Below are 20,994 nucleotides of genomic sequence, written 5' to 3'. Positions count from 1 at the left end.
AGAGTTCTACCTAACCTCTGTTCCAGCCATTTCAGTGTTTCTGTTTTTATATTTAGATTTTTAGTCCATTTCAATTTTAAATTAGTGCATGGTGAGAGATATAGGTCTAGTTTAAGTGTTTGGCAAGTTGAAACCGAATTTCTCCTGCACCATTTATTAAAGAGGCCATCTTTCTTCCACTAAGGGTGTTTGGCTCCTTTGTTGAAGATAAGGTAGCTGAGTGTGTCTAGAGTTGTTTCTGCAGCTTCTAATCTGTTCCACTGGTTGTCAGGTGTGTTTCTTTGCCAGTACCATGCTATTTTTATCACATTAGCTTTGTAGTATATTTTAAAGTTGGGGGTTGTAATACCCCCTGCCATGTCTCTGTTACCTAGAATTGCTTTTGCTATTCTGGGTCTCTTCCTGTTCCAAATAAATTTTTGGATTGTTTTCTCAAGGTCTATGAAGTATGCTTCATAGAGTAGTTCTCTTTTTCGGTTGGGTGTTTCTTTCCTTTTGGGATCAAGGTGATGCTTGCTTCTAGGAATGAGTTTGGGAGCATTGCTTCCTTTTCAATTTCATTGAAGAGTTTAAACAGTAGTGGCAGTAGTTCCTCTGTAAATATCTTGTAGAATTCAGTAGTGTAGGCATCAGGACCCAGGATTTTCTCAGTTGGTAAAATTTTAATTACATTTTCAATTGCATTGAGTGATATTGGGTTGTTTATAATTTTTAGGTCATCTTTGTTCAACTGTGATAATTCACACGTATCTAGGAATCTGTTTATTTATTTTCCATCTTATTGGCGTATAGGTTCTCAAAGTAGGTATTGATGATCCTCTGGATTTCTGCTTGCTCTGTTGTAATTTCACCCTTTTTATTCATAATTGCATGGATTTTGGTCTTTTCTTTCCTTTTTCTGTAAGGTTGGCTATGGGTTTGTCTATTTTGTTTATTCTTTTGAATAACCAACTATTGGCCTCATTGATGTCTTTGTATTTTTCTCTTAGTCTCCATTGCTTTGATTTTTGGCCTGATTCTTATAATTTCTTTCCTTGCATGAACTTTGGGTTTGTCCTGCTCTTCTTTTTCTAGAAGGTTGAGGTTCAGCTTTAGGTTGTGTAATTGAGCTCACTCTGTTTTCCTTATGAGTATTCACTGCCATGAATTTCCCTCATAAGACTGTTTTCATTTTGTCCCTTAGATTCCGATATGTTCTATTGGCATTGCTATTTAATTGTGGGAACTGTCTGATTTCCTCGTTAATTTCCTCAGTGACCCTTTCGTTATTCAGAAGTGTGTTTTATAGTTTCCATGTGTTTATGAAATTCTTGCAGTTTCTTTTCATATTGATCTCCAATTTCATCACACTATGGTCTGATAATACACAGGGGATAACTTCAGTTTCTTTGCACTTACTTATACATGTTGTATGAGTGAGTAAGTGGCATGCTTTAGAGAACGACTCATGTGCAGCTGAAAAGAATGTGTATTCTGATTTTGTGGGGTGGAACACTGTAAACATCTGTTAAGTTCATTTGTTCAAGAGTTTGAGTTCTAGTATTTTTTTGCTGTGTATGTGGTTTTTTTTTTTTTTTTTTTTTTTGTTACCAGGGATTGAACTTGGGTCCTTCTGCTTGCACATCAGGTGGTGAAACCACTGAGCTAAATCCCCGGCCCCTAGTATTTTTTTGTTTATTCTTTTGTCTGGTTGATCTATCTATTTGTGACAGTGGGGTATTGACTTCCCCCACTACTATTGTATTAGTGCTTATATGGTTTTTCCTGTCCATTGGTATTTGTTTTATATAGTTGTATGGATTCATTTTTGGTGCATATATATTTATGATTGTCATCTCTTTCTCTTGGATTGTTCCCTTTACAAGGATGTAGTGTCTTTGTCTCTCTTAATCAGTGTTGATTTGAAATCCACTTGATCTCGAAAGAGGATACTTCTTTTTTTTTGGGTTCCTGTCGCATGGAGTATTGTTTTTCACCCTTTAACTGTCAGTCTATGAGTTTCTTTTTGAATTAACTGTGTTTCTTGTATGCAGCATGTTGTTGGATCTTGTTTCTTGACCCATTCTGCCAATCTATTTCTTTTGATTGGTAAATTGAGAGCAGTAACATTGATGGGTATAACTGATACATATTGACTTATCCTTGCATGACTTTTTCTTTTTTTTTGGATTCTCTTCCTTTGCATTTATTTTGTTGTCATGCATGATGGATTCATACTGCTGGGCTTCCTGGGATTGTGATCCTTGTTGTCTTTTCCTAGATTGTTGTTCAAAATTATTTGGAGTTCTGATTGGTATTCACGAAGTTCCTCAGGTGCTGTTTGTCATGAAAGTATTTTATTTCTCCATCAATTTTGAAAGATAGTTTTGCAGGGTATAGCAATGTAGTTTCGAGGTTGTTTTCTTTTAGGAATTAAAATACATCATCCACGCTGTTCTTGCCTTGTGAGTTTGTGTTGAGAAGTCTGCTGTGATTCTGATGGGCTTTCCTTTGTATGTGATTTGTTTTTTTTCTCTAACTGGTTGTAGAACGTTGTTCTTCTGTTGGGTTTCTGGAATCTTAACAAGTACATGCCTATGTGTAGATTTTTTTTTTGTTACCTGGGATCATACTCAGGTCCTTGTTCTTGCACAGCAGGCGGCGAAACCACTGAGCTAAATCCCGGCTCTGTGTCGATTGTTTTTGATCATGGCTAGTTGGAGTCATACATGCCCCACTTATCTCTATGTCAAGTTCTTTTCCCCTATTTGGGAAGTTTTTTGCCATTACTTCTGTGAACAAATTTTTTATGTCATCTGCACTCTCTCCTGTTTCTTCATTCACTCCAATGAGCGTAATGTTATTTTTCTTGCATTGTGTAGCAGCTGCTGGATTCATTTCTTGTGGTCCCTTAGTATTTTAAAGAAATATTTCTTTTTGTGCTCACTGTTTGCAATCTTGTCTTCCATGCCTTAAATTCTATCCTCATACTCCCTCATTGTCCTGCGTAACCTTTCCCTGGAGTTTTTAATGTCCTGGAAATCTGTTTGCATCTGTTTTATGGATTCCAGTTGTTTCCTGTGTTGGGATTCCATCATGTTCCTCAGCTCCTCTATTTTTTTATCTGTGTCCTCTCTAGATTTATTAATCATGTCTTATATTATGGGCACAATCTCTGCTGTTATCTGAGAAATTATTTCTGATTTCATTTTTTCCAGGTCCTCTTTTGTTACCCATTCATTGAGTCCAGATGGTTGAGTATCAGATTGTTTCATTTCATTGCCCTTTGGGGTTGCCTTAGATGATCTGGAAGTCTGTTTTTGGGACTTATTTATATGTCTTCTCATTTCAACATATGCAGCCTGCTGTTTCTTTGTTGAGAGTACTTTTGATCACCCAGTGGACTTTAATTCTCAGCAAGCCACTGAGCAGCCTTTACTCTGATACTCATAAGTACACTAATTCCTGGGTTCAGAGTGGTAGCCCTCTGGATCCCTGAGCTGACCAGCTGTCTGGGTGGGTTTCTGGCTGTGGCCTGTGCACGCTTCTGATATTATCTAGGCATGCCTCTGGCTGGGCCTCCTATGTAGCTGTTGTCTGGGAGGGCCTTTCGTTGGGGATTGTTCACCCCAGTTCCTGTTGTGTGCTTTGGCTAGGGTCGCTATGCACTTATCAGTGGTATTGGATAAGCCTCTGAGTTTTGCTTTTGTAACTTTACACCTCTCTCTACATGGATCCCTGGTGGTGGCTGATGGTATGGTGGCACTCTGCTTGAAGCTTGTGTGCCTGTACAGCCCCTTTCCGGGTGGGCTTTTGGCTTGGGCAGGTGTGCCTGAGCCTTTGGGATCTGGGTTGATCCCTGGCCGGGATCTGCCCGCAACCACGCAGATCTGGGCCACACATCTGCTCCCTGGAATTCACTGATGGATTAGCGCATTTACCTATGGAATGGCGGGCCTCTGGAATAAGCCCATGTGCCTGTGTAGCTCCTCTCTGGGCAGGCGCCCGGCCAGATATTATGCAAACACATCCCTTGGGCAGTCCCCCAGAGATGTGAATATTGGACATATACTCCAGTCTTATTTTCTCTTCAGAGACAAACTGTGTATTGAGAGTTTTTCCTATTGTTTCATGACTCTCAATACTTACCAGTCCATACCGCTTCCTTTGTTCTCAGTGATTCCTAGGCATCTAGAGTATGCTGGTTCTGACACTTCTTATGGAATCCAGTCTCTGAATCAGCTCCCTCAAAAATCCAGAGTGCTGGATAGGTGCTTTAAAACTTTCTTACCTGTGGCTGGAGCTGGGATTTGAGGCTTCTCACCTGGTAGCTTGGCTGAGCTGGTAGGAGGACTTGTGACCAATCACTGTTTGTTAATCCAAACTGTAGCCTTTGTTCTCAACGCTTCCCAAACTGGGACTCTTTTCTGCCAGCTCTGAGTGTGATGAGACAGGTATCAGACCTTTAGGTAGTCCCTGGAAAAATGAGTGTATTAGATGTTGTCTGTGTTACTTTTCTCCTTACTGAGACAAAATACCTAACTCTCAGTGTTAAAGGAGGAAAGGTTTCTTTGGCTCACAATTTGTAGAGATTTCAGTCCATAGTCAGCTGGCTCCCAGGCAGTGTGACATTTTAGAGAAGAATTGCAGAGGAGAAATAGTTCATGCCAAAGCAGGGCAGGCAGCAAGGAGCAAGCAAGCAACAAGCAACAACACTGGACCTCTTTCTGTCCCTTATATTTTATCTAGGCTACCTTACCCCTTAGGGCGGGTAGCACTCACACTCAGGGTGGGGAACCCTTAATCCTACCTATAACTATGCCAGACCAGTCAGTGGACTAATTAGTAATCATATACCCTTGATCCCAGCATCAAATGGTCTAGATCCAGCCACCCAAAGCCCCACCTATGACTGCATGAAGCTTTGTGGGGACATCTAGACACAAGCCATAACAGATGTACAGGTCAGTGTCCCCTTTCCCTCAGGAAGAAGCTGAGAGCTGAGCATTTCCTCCTTTTCATGTGAGTTTGTTGGGAGGAGGGATCATTAGCAAGAGGATGCCATACCTTTTCTGCCTTCTTTAGTGTGGTTGGTTTCATGCTCACTTATGGTGCAGGAGCCTCTTGCCTGGTGACTTGATGTCTCCCAGAAGGCATTGGTTCCCTCTTATTGCTTCTTTCTTTATCTGTGTAAGAGCAAATCTATATTTCTATAGTATTTGGCATCAACATAGATTCTTTGAGAGTGTTTAAATACTTTAGCATTAAGAAAAAGTGAGTGAGAAAAGTTATCCTTCCTGCAATTTTACTACTTGAGAGTAGCAAAGAGTATTTCAGGGAATTTCACTACAATATTGAAATTTTTTCTTTCTGTATTAATTTTGGCACCCTGAAGTTACTTAAGCTATAGTCAGTCTCCTTTTCTAATTGGTACAAATTCCTATCATGAGTTTACTGTGATCAAGTCCCGTACACCAATTATAGACTGTTTTCATTGAGTTCTATTCTGTGTATAGCACATGCTATTCATAAAGAGGGTTTTAGATTGATTTTTTTCCTCCCATTTTCTCTTACATTGTCCACCCTGACCACTAGTCCCATCACTCTGTATTTAAGGCTGTCTTTGTACTTATTTTAGTGTTCAAGTCAATTGTATTTCCAGCTGGAGACAGTCTCATGGCAAGAAATTAAACTTTTTTGTGTATGTTTCATGTGGCAGCCAGATTTTAGCAATGATACTGACCTTCTCCTTTGGTTGGCCCAGTTGTGTTTACAAGAAGCTGGCCTCTGCAATAACTTTGCTTTACTTGGCCTTCTTTGGAGCATGTTTTAGGAGCAACTTAATGAGTTTAGTTTTGAACATGCTGAATTGGAGTCAGGGCTATTGAATTTATGTTTATAATGACTAAGAGAGCAATTTGGACTGAAGATGTAGATTTGGTAAGCAAAGCTTCCATTTAGTATATTGAGTTACCCAGGAAAAGCATGTGAAAGTGAAATAAATGAGGTTAGGCACAAAACCCTGGAATTATAGCGTGTATGGAATGGGTAGAGAAAGAAAAGCTAGCCAAGGTTACTGTGAAGGATATTTCTAAAGCATAGGATGAGAACTTGGAAAGAATGGTTCTATGGAGCCAATGTGGCATCTTTAAAACACTGTCCCTAGTATTTCGGTGAATTCAACTAGGGTAAAGATAGGTGAGAATTTATTTGCTTGAATGTCTGGAAATTACTGAAGATCTTACTTATAGCCCTTTCAGGATGAGTACAAATAAGTTAATAGTTGATTGAAAAGTAAACGACAGGTTAGAGCATGATCTAGGAACTTAAAAAAATTTTTTTTTTTTTTTTTGGTACCGGGCATTGAACTTGGATCCTTGTGCTTGCGAGGCAGGCGGTGGAACCACTGAGCTAAATCCCTGGCCCTAAAAAAAATTTTTTTGTGAAGGGAAAAAGGTTGATTGGTACAGAGGATAGCTGCCTGTGAATTAAAAGTGTGTTGTTTTATGTATGCACCCTGTGTAATAAATAGATAAATTTTTCAGGCTTCTTTTTATTAACATTTTCTATGGGAAGAATTACCTTTATATTAAGCATTTTTCAATTTTTAAGCATAGCTCTTTTTATGATCGCTTAATCAATTCTTAAAGAAGAATCGGACACTGCTTAGTATGTCAGGTCTATTCGTCCCACATACTGAGTTCTAAGTGTGTATATCAGCTCAAGCACATTGATGAAATTTTTTCCACAAAATACTACCTCATCTGTTTCTCATTTGCTTTTAACTCAAATTTGGACAAGTGGGATACAGTATAAGAGTATAAAGCAATACCTGTCTTTAAAACAGCTTTTTCAGAAATTCTCCATTACTTAGTAACCAGTCTAAGGAGTATTATTTTATCAGTTTTATTACCAAAAAGGCATTAGTTTTAACATTGTCTTTTTGAACTAGTAATTTGTCTTTTGGAAATCCTTAGTATGATATACTGTTTGTGAATGAAATCCTGACATGGTTTGTGGTTGAAAGTAAACAGCATTAATTCATTATACAGAGGGGATAGGTTATCCGCAGATGATAGGTTCCAAGACTTCTGAAACTGTAAATAGTACTGAACTCCACATAGACTATGATTTTTCCTATGAACACATACTTGTAATAATGTACAGTTTATAAATTAAGCATCATAATATATTAATAATAAGAAAATAAGACAGTTATAGACTTTTATAAAAAGTTATTTAAAAGATTTATTTTTGTTATTTTTGGAATTTTTCACTTACTATTTCTAGACTGCAGTTGACTGGGGTTAACCAAAATTGTGAAAAGCACAACTGTGTGTTTGTGGGGGGATCCACTCTTGTAATGGTCAGTTTCCGTTTCATGTATCTTGAAGCAGCTGTTTAGACAATAAGTATTCATAATCTTGGGGCTTTCTTTGAAGTAGCTTGAATTAAAACATATGAGAGACTACAGGCTGAGCTCGTATATTTGAGAATGGTATTTTTGTTCAATATTTTTTATAACAAAAGAGTCTTTTTGGTGAAATCTTTTTAAGCCCGTTACCTGCTTATCCTGTACTTTTCACATTTTACCTTTATTAACATGATATTTTTAAAATCAAAGACTTTGAAAATCTTTATTTTCTAACGTGACTTCATATTAATTAAAACTTGAAGCTAATGAAAGTTTTATTTTGTATATTTGAATGTTTTATCTTGAATCCAATAAAATTTGCTACGTTTCTTTAAAAAAATGATCTTATCAGACTATATGGTTCATTTTTGTCTCATCCTACACTTAGGAAAAAGGGAAAAGAAGGGAGAAAGATTTAAATATATATGGATCATTGTTGTTCCACTTAAAAACAACATATTGTTATTAGCAGGTATGCAGCATTTATGTGATATTTTATTTTGATTTAATCTAAATGAAGTAAAATGTGAAAAATACAAATGGTTATTATATCTTTTCTGCTTTTGAATCACCATTAATATAAACTATCATCTAATTTCCAAAAGAAAAAATAATAATCCTACATCAGAATACTCTGTGTCCTCTAAATTCTCCAAATTTTGATTGTTACCACTTTGGTCTCTTAGTATAGAACAGTACACTGGGAAGCTGCAGACGAGATCTCACTGTATGAGTCCAACTTGCAAGGAAGATGGACAAAGTATTATTCCAAAGAATTGTGTAAGATCAGATTTCACTTTTGTTTATTTTTTGGTTTAAAATGTCTCTTCATAAAGTTTCAATTTCATATTGTTAAAGATCCAGTAATTACTTTAAAAACTGAATAAAGTCTGGAGATTTTTGTGAACATCTTGATGTTAAAGATAGTGGTTTGGTTGTTATATTCCATTATTTGCAGTAATTCTGAGGTAAACTAATCAGTCTATCCTTTCCCCTGTGCATATAAGCATAACTTTGAGACTATTTAAAAAATTTTCCTTTCTCCTTTTATCTAGAATAATGAAGCAGATAACCCAATGGTCATAAAATTGAAAAGAAATTGGGATTAACTTGCAGTGAAGTAGGAAGTACTGTTTTTCTGATGAAGTTAAATTATTTATATTTTCAAAAATGAATGCCTCTCTTGCATTTATGTGCTTAATATAGATTAGGTTTGAACAAAATTTGTAATGAGGAACTGTGCTTTCTTACTACAGTCTTTATTGATTAACTGTGGCTATCTTGGATAATGTGATTTTTATTTGCAAGAGGGATCATGTATAACATATAACTATAGCACATATTGCTTTAAAGTAATTCGTTGCATTTTCTTCCGTGATAGTTTGGGATCTGTCATTAAATAAAACTTGATATAAAGGGCAGCCTAATTTTAATAATGATTGTATAACTATAATCAATACATTTACTTAAGGCATTTTATTTAAGATGTTTTTATTCAAGACGTTTTTATTCACAAAAACCTAGAAAAAGCAAGGACCACCAGTAGAAGTGGTAATGAATTTTAATATAGTATATAAATAACATAATCTTAATATTTTATTGAATAGAAATGTGGAGAACCAGTAAAATAAGCAGAACATTTAATTTGTTATCCTTCATCACTTCATATTAATTTAAATAGTCATAAGTTTATTCATTGGTAATGAGGCTTTTGAAAAGCATGAAAATGATGTGTCAACAAATTTAATTTCAAAATATTACTTTTGTAAAGAGTCATTATTGTTTTATACAGACTTACCTTTCTATGCTTTTAGAGCTTTCAGGTCTAGGCACAGGTCTTAGGTTTTCTTCAGTTAATTACAGTTTTAATCTGGTTGATAAATATGTAATATAATAAATTATACAAAGGAAAAAATGAAATTTTTATTTTTTAAAAAGTAAAGAATCACCGTAATTGTGTTTTCATGATGTGAATCCAGAGCTTATTACTCTTTCTTTTCAGCATATGAGTGGGAATTAATTTAAGAACAAAGAGCTTCTTGGATATCAACACAAAACTTCCCTGTTAACTAATTTTAACCAGAGCAAATAATTTATCTTTACAAGTTTTCCCTCCTTCTCCTGCCACTTGCAAGCTACTGTGGTGCACCACAATTAAAACTTCTTGTGAAAGAACTTACAGAAAGGAGTCTGGATTAATTTTTAAAATATTCTTTTGATTTACTTTGAAATTTAGTTAATGTGTGAATATATTGTTAAGGCAGCCCATAGCCTTAAGCAGCTGTAATAAATAGTCATTAGTTAGAATTGAGAACTTTAGCTTAGTTGTAACATAATCCTTTCCTCTGAGGGCAATATAGCATTACCAAATAAGTACACAAAGTTCTCATTGCTCTGACTGACATATATTTTTCTTGTTTTCCTTTCTTCCTCTTTCTTTTCTTTTCTTCCCCATTTTTATTTCTCTTCTCCTTCCTTCTTTTCTCCCTTCCTTCCTCTCTGTTCTCTTTTGTATTTCAGGAAATTCATTCGAAAAAATCTCCTGTTTCTTTGGATGACAGTGACATTGAAGCTCGCCTTAATAGTTGGAATCTTGGGGTAAAATTTGTTTTATGTACATATTAATGTGGCAGAAGCATATTGTATTTGGATAATATGTGAACTATTTTAATTCTATTCGCCAAAAATTGGATGTTAGACATTTAGTATTTTGTTGACTTTGAGAAGAACTTTAAGTATGGGAAAGAGAAACGATGTTCCAAAGAAATATGAAATATTTCTGTCAAAGTCCTTGACAAGCTAACTTTCTTACTGAGGAAGTAAGAGATATATACAAAAATAGTTAAGTAATAACTTAAGATACAACATATCATAAAATACCAAAACAAGTTATATGGAAAGTAGAGACAGTCAAGCATTTCTTAACAGGGGGATACACTCTAAGAAATGTTTCAGTATGTAGTTTTATCACTGTATGAACATCATAGAGTGTACTTACACTGACTTAAATGGTATAGCTCAGTTATTTAATGTGGGCCTTTTGATCCAATCGAGATGAAATAAAATGTTAGATGTGTGACACTGCTACTGGCCTAACATGGCATATTATTTTATAGTAAATTTTTAACAAGGAGGAGTACACTTTAAAATAATGATAAAAAGTATGACAGCTGTGATGTGGAGGGTGGAAGTTTTTTTTCAGCTCTGTTATAATCTTACAGGACCACCATCATACATGTATTTGTTGTTGATCAAGACATAAATACGCAGCATATAAATACTAAGGTGGATGGGAAAAATGGGGAAAAACATGGAGAAGCAAAGTAATTCAAGAAGGCTTCCTGAAAGAGAAGCCATTATGATCAGTAATTTATACTGTATTTTATGTCCAAAGGCTGAGAAATACAGTATTTTGATGCATAAAAATGAGGAGAAGAAAGAATTTTGAGGCCAAAACAAGTGTAAGGAAAAAGATAAGGATAAGTGAATCATTCTGCCTGTGTCTTTGGGATTTATATATGGAATTAATTGGCAATGTTGTCAGACTGTATTGTATTGGAGCTCTGGGTGCTAAATTGAAAAGTTTAGCTTTTAAATTTCAGGCTATATAGAGCAGTGAGCTCCCCCTCCACATTCCTGTTTATATATAAGCTGTTTAAGTACTTTGAAGAAATTGAAAAGGATATAAAATGGTTTTTTTAGTACTTTGTGAAAACTACAGAAAATCAGAAGAATAAAATGTTTCAGGGCCGGGGATTTAGCTCAGTGGTGCCGCCGCCTGCCTTGGAACTGCAAGGTTCTGAGTTCGATCCCCGGTACAAAAAAAAAAAATTTCAAAATCTTATCCTGAGATATGTGTTAACATTTTGTTATGCAAGTCAAGCATGCCTTACCTGAAAACCATTACTTAAAAATCCAGTGGAAATGCTTCAGAGTCCAAAACTTGGTGAGCATCTCTGCACACAAAATATTTTGGATTTTGGATTAGGGAGTATGCATTTTGTAAAACCTATGCAAATATTACAAAATCTGAAGAACTCCATAATCTGAGTATCTCTAGTGCCAAGAATCCCGTGTAAGGGATACTCTATGTATATCTTTCCTTTTTTGGTATAATTTTATAAAATTGAACAAAGTTGGGTCATATTATAAATGCTATATTATGTGTAATTTTGAATTTTTTATGTCAGTAAGAATTCAGTAAACATGGGGTAGCATTTTTCTTTTGGATAGATAGTCCATAATTCTGCTACTTTTGAACATCTAAGTTGCTCCCAGTGTGTTGGTAATGTAAATAATATAAATACTGTGACAAAATTCATTACAAGTACTTTTATTCATATTTATTTGCTTAGAATTACATTGTCTTCCAGAAGGTTTGTACCAATTTAACTGAAGTATTTATTACTTGTCCATTTTATACTTACTCTCTTGTATTAGGGAATATTATTTAAAAAATCGTAAATCCTTTCTACAAATAATAGCTTTTTTTTCTTTGAGATGAAGTCTTCCTGTGTTGCCCAGGCTGGTCTTGAACTGGTGGACTCAAGCTCTTTCTACTTCAACCACTAGAGCAGCTGGTATTATAATGGTCTAATAAAAGCAGTGCTTTAGGAAAATTGGCTGGGTGACATTATGAAGGTTAGATTGGACACGAACAGAAATGGACAAAGGAGATCAATTACTTTTTGAGTGTTGTTAGTGAACTCTATTAGTATGATGGCTGTGAAATTGGAAAAGATAGACAGGAAATGGTTTTAAAGAGTAAAGGATACTCTGTGACTGATTGAAGGGCTGAATTGAAGGGGACCTAACAGTTTGCTTGAGAAATGGAAATATTATTAGCTGTCGATTAGTTGACTGTCAAATGAGGGAACCATTTTAGAGGTTTGAAGTTTTATTTTAGATAAGTGGAGTTTGATGAGATGATAAAATTAGTTGCAGATTTCAGGGCCTAGAGCTTTGTGAAATTCAAGGCCTAGAGGTACTTTGGAGTTACACTGCTGTAGGGACCAACCTACAAGTTTATCCCTTACTTGGGGGACAGATGAGGATGAAAGACAAAAGACACAAAGAAAATTTTGAATGAGAGGCCAGGGGACTCTTTGTCTCTACTGGACAAAAAGCCATGAGCATTTGGCTCACCTCACTTTTATTCACTTAGATATGAGAACAAACAGATTAATAGAAGATTTGTCTGCCTCTTGTTATCTATAGCATATACCCAGGTAGATATCCAGATCTCAGCTATATTAACTCTTCTCTGGAACTTGCAACATGCTAGCATGCCTGCATAGTGCCACAGGAGGCACAGCTTGCTGTTTTTCTCTTTTGTGCTTACAGAGAAGGTCAGTTAGTCCTCTGTCCTCATTATCTAGTCTTCTACATTGCCCCCTTTTTGTTTTTGTAATAGCAGCATCTAAAATGAAGTGAAGTGCCTGTTTTATATGTTGTTGGGTACCTCTCCTGAGGTGGCAGAGTATGAACAAAACAGTGAGACAAATAATTAGGAATCCAGGAGCCAGTCCCAGCACCCGGAAGGAGACTTCCCCACCGCCATTCCACGCTCCTACGGCAGAGAAGGCGAGCCAGTCCTAGCACCCAGAAGGAGGCTCCCCTGCTGCCATTCCACGCTCCTAGGGCAGAGAAGGTGAGCTGCATGGGTGCCAGAAGACCCGCCCCCCTGTGGAAATGAGAAGACATGTAAACAAGCCTCAAAAACAGACTTCCAGATCACCTATAGCAACCCCAAAGGGAAACGAGATGGAACAATCTGATACTCAACCACCTGGACTCTCTGTTTTGTTTTGTTTTGTTTGGTACTGGGGATCGAACCACCTGGACACTCTGAACTGGCAACAAAAGAGGATCTGGGAAAAATGAAATCACAAATAATTACTCAGATAACAGCAAAGATTGTGCTCATAGTGAAAGACATGATTAATAAATCTAGAGAGGACACATAAAAAAATAGAGAATCTGAGGAACATGATGGAATCCCAACATAGGAAACAAATGGAATCCATAAAACAGATGCAGACAGATTTTCAGGAGATTAAAAACTCCATCGAAAGTCTGTGCAGCAGAATGAACCAACGTGAGGATAGAATTTCACATATAGAAGATAAGATTGCAATTAGTGACCAGGAAAAGAAAAATTGCTTTGCAATTGTAAGGGAAGATGAGAAATCAATCCAGCAGCTGCTAGACAATGCAAAGAAGAATAACATAAGACTGATTGGAGTCAATGAAGAAAGAGGAGAGTGCAGATGACATAAAAAAACTCTTCACAGAAGTGATGGCAGAAAACTTCCTAAGCAGGGGAAAAGAACTTGACATACAGATAAGTGAGGCATATAGGACTCCAAATAGCCTTGATCAAAAAAAAATCTGCACACAGGCATATAATAGTAAGGATTCCAGAAACCCAACAGAAAAACAAAATTCTGCAAGCAGTGAGAGAAAAGAAACAAATCACCTACAAAGGAAAGCCCATCAGAATCACAGCAGACTTCTCAATGCAAACCCTCAAGGCAAGAAGAGCTTGGAGTGTTGTATTTCAAGCCCTAAAGGAAAACAGCCTCCAACCCAGATTGATGTACCCTGCAAAACTATCTTTCAAAATTGATGGAGAAATAAGATACTTTCAAAATAAAGAACACCTCAGGAACTTCATGAATACCAAACCAGCACTCCAAAAAATTTTAGACAATATCCTAGGAAAAGAAAATGAGGATCACAACCCCAGGAAGCCCAGCAGAATGAATCCATTGGGCATGACAAATGCAAAGGGGGAGAATCCAACAAAAAGAAAAAGTTATGACAAGGCTTTTAAAACTTTTAACTTCATCTCCCTAATGAGTGTATAATTCAATCTTGTTATTGTACTAATTAGTATTTTTCTGGTTCTAGAGTTGCACACCCTTCCTTATGCTGTACTGGCTATTTATTATCTTCTTATGTCTACTTTTTAATTGGGTTGTCTATTAATGAGCTGTAAGAGTTCTTTATATATTCTGGTCATAGGTTATATGCATTGTAAATATGGTCTGTTTAAGGACTACTTTTCATGTTAATGATGTCATTTAAAGTTCTAAATTTTGATGGAATCTCATTTATCAATTTTTTTCCTTTATGCATCATGTTTTTTATATCCTAGGAAATTCTTGCCTACCCTAAATTCATAAACATTTTGCCTTATAATTTCTTCTTAAAGTTTTATACTTTTAGGCTTTCATATTTAGGTTCATAGATCCCTTCAAGTTATTTTTATGTATGAAAATAAAGGATTGAGGTTAATTTTATTTATTTTTTTGGTACCGGGGATCGAACTCGGGTCCTTGCACTTGCGCAGCAGGTGATGAAACCACTGAGCTAAATCCCTGGCCCAAGGTTAATTTTTTATATATGGGTACCAGGTATTCTAATGCCATTTGCTGAAAACATTATCTTTTCCTTGGCTCTTGAATTGAGTTTATATTTTATAAAATGTTAATGTTAAATAATCTTTCAAAACTCAGTGGACCATATATGTGTGGTTCTGTTTCTAGATTCTCTGTTTTATTCCAATGATCTATATGTCTTTCCTTACACCAACACTGCCTTGATTACTGTAGCTTTAGAAGAAGTCTTAAAATTAGGTACTAAATGTCTTCCAACATGTTTTTTTTTTCACTTTTCTAGGTCCTTTGTTCTCCTACATAACTTTAAATTTTCAATATGCAGTTCTTCATTTATAGCAAGTATACATAGACCTGAATTTTTATATATACCTTGTGTTTTCTAATCCTGCTAAATTTAAATACAAGTTCTAGGGGCTCCTCGAGATTTCTTAGTATTTTCTCTGTAGATGATCATTTCATCTACATATAATGATTTTGCTTCTACCTTGCCAATCTTATCCTAATTGTGTCATTTTATTGCCAGACTGTTTTGGTTTGGGCCTAGGTTTCAAAGTTTAATGGACAGATGAAAGCATATCTGCCCTTGTTCCCCACCTTAAGGAGAAAGCATTGTATCTTCTCCATTCATATAAGGCGTTCTCCCTGGAAGTGTGGAGTACATGTCTTTAATCTGTTGAGAAGGTTCTGTTCTACTTCTAGGCTCCTGATAGCTTTTACCATGAACAGCTGTGGAATTTAGTCCAATACTTTTTCTCCAACTACTGACAGCATCATATGGCTTTTTTCTCTCCTCTGTTAAAATGATGACTTTTGTGGGTGGATCTTCCAATGCTGAACCAACACTGCCATCCCTATAATGAAACCACTTTCTACATCCTGCCAGATCTGACTTCTAATAGTTTGTTTTGTTAAACAAATTTCTATCTACATTCATACTTTTTCTTCTACTGTCTTTATCCAGTTTTAGGATTAGCACAATGTTGATTTCCTAAAATGAGGGGAGAAGTGTTCCTTTTTATTTTTCTGTCTTAAATGTTTGATATAATTTATCAGTTAAAGTGTATATGAGCCTTTTGTCATATACGTAGGTTTTCAAGCTAGGAATATACTTTCTTTAATAGGTGCTATTCAAATTTTATATTTCCTCCAGAGTTAGTTTCATTAATTTGTCTTCCAAGGTACTTCTTAGAAGTTGTCAAATTTATTTTAAAACAGATTTTTGTAATATGCTTTCTGTATCCTTTTAAATTCTGAAAAATCTGTGCTAATGTCTCCTAGGTCTTGATATTTTAATTTAAAAAATGTATAATTGATATTGTGTAATAGGAAGTAAAGGTCTAAAGGAGCAGGGGAAGTGGGAGGGCTAGGGGAAAGGAAAGAAGGGAAATGAAAAAATATGAGAAAAGGAAAAAATCAAAACAAAATCTTTGGAAATAGCAAGGGTGGAGGGGGTGAAAGGAGAGCAGAGGAAGGGGAAAAAAGATAAGAACCAAGATACTCATGTAATGGTACAAGATCCCAATGATGTGTGTAATTGTATTTTATACCTAAAATGTACCAATAAACTTAATGGGGAAAAAAATTAAGAATCCCATTAATTCTTCATACATACCAAAATGAACCTTCATATAACTAAAGACCAAGCTGATCCAATGCCTGTGCAAATTAATTCTATTCCTGTATTTATCAAAATCTTCAGTTCATTAATACATGCTCAGTAAGATTCACTATGTACTACAGGTATACATAAAATATGTGCTGTGATATCAGTTGTAGCAGTGAAGAGACTATCAGGCATTCTAGGTAGGCCTTGATGATGGACCAGTTTTTCTGCCTCCTGGGTGGGTTTCTTCAGTTGTTCCCATTGTATGGGATCCGCAGCTTGTGTAGATCAAAGAGGCTGTCTTTACTTATTGTCCTCTATTGTCATCTGGGAGAAAGCTCTCTGATGGGGAGAGTGGAGTCAAGTTCCTCCATGGGCATGTCATGAAGGGGATTCCTCCATGGCTGCATGTTCCTAGAGGGCACCCACACTGTCTGTCCATTTCCTGCAATGATACAAGCATACGCCTGCCCCCATGCCAACGGGGTAACTGGTCCTTCCCATTTCCCCATTCCTAACAACATATCTTCAGTAATCTCATGATGTCCTGCTACTTGATTCTGTTGTACTTGTTCAGCTGCTAATTCTTGAAAGTTAATGTGGAAATTTAAATATTGTCCTGGAGAAAGGCAGGACCTCACCAAATGCTTAATGTTTAAAGGAGCCAAGTGTAAAGCTACTAGGAAAGATTCTAATAAGCCCACCATGAAAGGTCCTTGAACCCCATTGTTCATTACACTGGATTTTAATTCTTTAAGCAACTTACGCTGCAAAGGATGATGCTCATGAATATTCTGTTATAGATTGTTAGGGTTGGTATGAACAGTAATTGGAAATGCACATGTCCCAAAGGGCTCTCTGTTAAGTGCAGCCTGTCTGACCAATTTCTGATAAGGAGACACTACTTTTGCATCGACCACAAGTGGAAAGGAAGGAACCAAGTCTCTTCACCCTCATGTTTATCTTCACTCAAGGGTGCACTAGGTGTGGGATGTTTTCCAGCAATTAAAGGACAAAGAACTGCATGGACCAAGTTCTACACGGAGAAAGTTTCAGGGGCTATAACAGAGCCCTGGCCTTGAGCACACTCCAGACATTCTCCCACTCGATCCCAACTTTCTACATTAAATGTACCAGTCTGAGGAAACCAAGGGTTATGTTTGATAACATCTTGTAACATGAGAAAGCAACTGAGTACTGACTTTTAACACCAGATTGGCACAACAGAATTTCCAATAAAAGGACATAACACTGGACTTCAATCTGTGAATTCTGCCCATAACCCTGGTTGAGAAAGTTTTCCACGCACTTAACTCTCATTTTCTTGCTGGCCAGCTCGACTCATCTTCACTGTGGAACTCCCTGTTGCTTATTCCCTGTACCTTCTGCTCAGGCGGACCTTCCCATGTCAGGTCCCTGTTTGGGTGCCACTTGTAGGAGTCAGTATATGAGGTTATCCCTGATTGGGGTAGGGTGGGGAGCAAACGAGGATAAAAGACAAAAAACCCAAAGATAATTTTTTTTCCAAACATAATTTTGAATGAGAGGCCATGGGCTCTTTGCCTGTAGTGGACAAAAAGCCATGAGTGTTTGGGTCACCTCACTTTTATTCCCTTAGAGGTGAGAAGAAACAACAATTAGAGTAGTAGAAGATTCCTGCCTTTTGTTATCTGGTAAACATCCAGATCTCAGCTGTATTGACTCTTCTCTTAGAAGTTGCATCATGCAGCTGGGGATTTAGCTCAGTGGTTCCTCCGCCTGCCTCGCAAGCACAAGGTCCCGAGTTCAATCCCTGGTGCAAAAAAAAAAAAAAAAGAAAGAAATTGCAGTATGCCAGCATGCCTGCACATTGCCAAAGGAGGTACAACTTGCTGTTTTTCTCTTTTGTACTCACAGAGGTCAATTAGGCCTCATTCCTCATATCTGATCTTCTCCACACTGTGAGAGGTCATGGCAAGATGTAACTAAGAGCAGCTTCAGTCTTTAGAGAGTACAGAGAATAAGGAAGGGTGATGGGAAGTAGAGAAAATGAGAATGCCTGGCTCATGAAATGGGCATAATTAGAAGGTTGGGAAATAGATAGGAAATGAAAGTAATGTGGATCTCCTATTAATTTTAGTAGTATGATAGTGAGCAAGAAGAGAGAAGTAGAATTGAGAGGGAGAATAATAAGTCAAAGGAAAACATTTTCATGTCAGGGGAAGTTGCTGTTAGAAGGAAGTTCTGTTACTATTGTGGGAGAACAGCACAGGAAATCCCTCAGAAGTATAGATTCCTTTTTCCAGAGAGCAAGATAAAAGTGAAAAATAAAACTATGATGCTATCCTTTTAAACTTGACTTTGCTTTTAGCTGTTGAAACTTTTGGTCCACATTTCTTACTGTATAGAGTACTGTTTACAATTATTTAACTCTTCAGGGGAGTAAATCTTTGATTTTTATAATAGAATCAAAATGAGATATCTAAAATATTTTAATGTAATACCTTAAAACTAGGCCTGCTTTGGATTTTGTTTTACATATTCATTGTTCAAAGTGTAAACTATAGAAGTTTTTCATTTTTATGTAGTTAAAATACGTATTTATCCAGTTAAATTGTATCTCTTCATCAGAGTAGGACAATATAAATATCCAATTTATTAGAAAGTTCAGATTTTAGTTTTATTTAGTTTTGAATGAGAATATTTGAATAGCTTTGTTTTCTTCCTCTGAAAGATCAATTAATAACTAAAGTTAAATTTCATGCTCTAGGCTAAGGATACAATTTTTGTGTTGGTGGCATTACTGTTAACTTCATTCTGATGTAGTTGATGTTTTAGAAGTTTTGTTTCTGTGATACTTTCTTAATATATTTTAAATTTATGTCATGTATGACTCAGTCACAGACTGAATTGTTGTGTTGTTCATGTTTGCTATTTTTAAGTTAATTTGAGTGACTACATGGATAGAGTGTTTGGAATATTCTGCCTTTGTGCAGTGACTTCGTATCACTGTGAAACATGTTATGTCACCCATTTGAAAACTGTATATTATGAATTATTTGATATTTCAAGTTACAGAGACTATTGTTTTAAAATTAATACTTTAAAACTATGCAGGGACTATTGGAAGTTTTTGCTGTTAACTAGGGATGATTTACAGCTCTCTTGTTTTTTTTTTAAATTCTACAATTTTAAAGTTACAGGAAAAAAATCAGTTTTTTTTCTGGTTTCTAGAATGTTTCTGTGAATTTTCTTTTAGAAGTGGGGTATATGACCTGAGTCAATGAAAATCACAATCATGACACAAATTAAGCAGGTATTCAAATCCCTTTCCTAGTTTTATAGATATAGAGATGGATGAGGAAAAATTGTTTGTTGACACAATTTTATTTCGTTTTGTTTTTGGTACCAGGGATCGAACTCAGGACTTTGTGCCACTGAGCTAAATCCCTGATCCCTGTTGACACAATTTAAAGCTTCTGTTACATGAAGGTTTCAAATTGGAGCACTAAAAATCATGGTCATTCCTGATCGATGGCTTAAAAGAGAAATACATAGAGAGATTGATTTTTATCCTAACATTTGTTATTGTTGCTGTCATGTTATAATTGAATTATAATATTTACTTTGATATCTTATTTATGCAGATTTTTGTCTTTCTTTTTTTCCCTATTTTTTCATCCCTTTTCCTTCTTTCTCTTTTTTTTTCATATATCCCATTGTAATTTCACTGAAGGGCAATATGTTGATTTGTTAGTAGAGGGCTTTGAGGTGAGATTAATTGGGATAATTCTTGTTAAATAGGCATGCAAATTCAGTTGTTTTATAACTTTTACATGTGGTGATATTTTTCTATTTAGTTTGATAGCCTATTTCTATACTATGGAGTGATTTCAAGAGAAACCAAGTTGAAGATGTTGATATTTTATTTTCTTTTGCTTATGATTGTCTAAAGATGAATAAATATATCAGATTTTGTGATTAGGACAAAATTATGTAAATGAAGTAGTTAAACAGTGGTTAATGTAACAAAATTTTGTTTTTTGTTTTTTTTTCCAGTACCAGGGATTGAATTAAGGACTTTGCACTTGTGAGGCAGGCACGGTGCCACTGAGCTAAATCCCCAGCCCTAATGTAACAAAATTTTGATAAGACAAATTCTCAAATTTGTTTAGACAAATTGTTTTATGATATAAAAATGTCTGGAAATATATATATTTTTCTAGTGCCGGGGATCGAACTCAGGACCTTGTGCTTGAGAGGCACCACTGAACTAAATTCCTGGCCCTATCTGGAAATATTTACTCAAAATGTTAATGGATAACTTTTATGTGATTAAATGTTAGGGTTTATTTTCTTAACATTTCATATTTCTAATTTTTCTATTAAGTATTTGTTACTCAGAAAAAAGTATAAAATATTGATAGTACTTTTCCAAGGTGCAATTGGGAGTGAAACTATATTCAGAGTTTTATTTGAGAAATTGACTTTTATTTCTTTAATAAATGAGTGTAAACCTTCATTGTATCAATGATGGAATAATCCTATTGGAGGCTAGCTCTCCTGTAACCAAAAGCTCTTTACAGAATATAGAAACCAGCCACCTAGGTACTCTG

The 20,994-nt window shown here is 35.8% G+C and overlaps 1 protein-coding gene across 12 annotated transcripts in view; it reads left to right on the top strand.

Moving 5' to 3' along the window:
- Cep112 (centrosomal protein 112) overlaps positions 1-20,994 on the top strand; it is a 655,204-nt gene that overhangs the window by 54,390 nt on the left and 579,820 nt on the right. For all 12 annotated transcript variants that reach the window (XR_015450293.1, XR_015450294.1, XM_087208582.1 and 9 more), the window contains 2 exons: positions 8,080-8,173; positions 9,914-9,991. Coding sequence is in view for 10 of the 12 variants with exons in the window: in XM_087208582.1 (XP_087064708.1) it covers positions 8,080-8,173; positions 9,914-9,991 (172 nt within the window). In the remaining 2 variants the exon portion in view is untranslated. The remainder of the gene's footprint in view (positions 1-8,079; positions 8,174-9,913; positions 9,992-20,994) is intronic.

The sequence above is a fragment of the Heterocephalus glaber genome, unplaced genomic scaffold, assembly GCF_053883595.1.
Source record: "Heterocephalus glaber isolate CG9 unplaced genomic scaffold, H.glaber_assembly_v1.0 deba00000937, whole genome shotgun sequence".
NCBI lineage: Eukaryota > Metazoa > Chordata > Mammalia > Rodentia > Bathyergidae > Heterocephalus > Heterocephalus glaber.
This window is presented reverse-complemented; position numbering and strand designations above follow the sequence as displayed.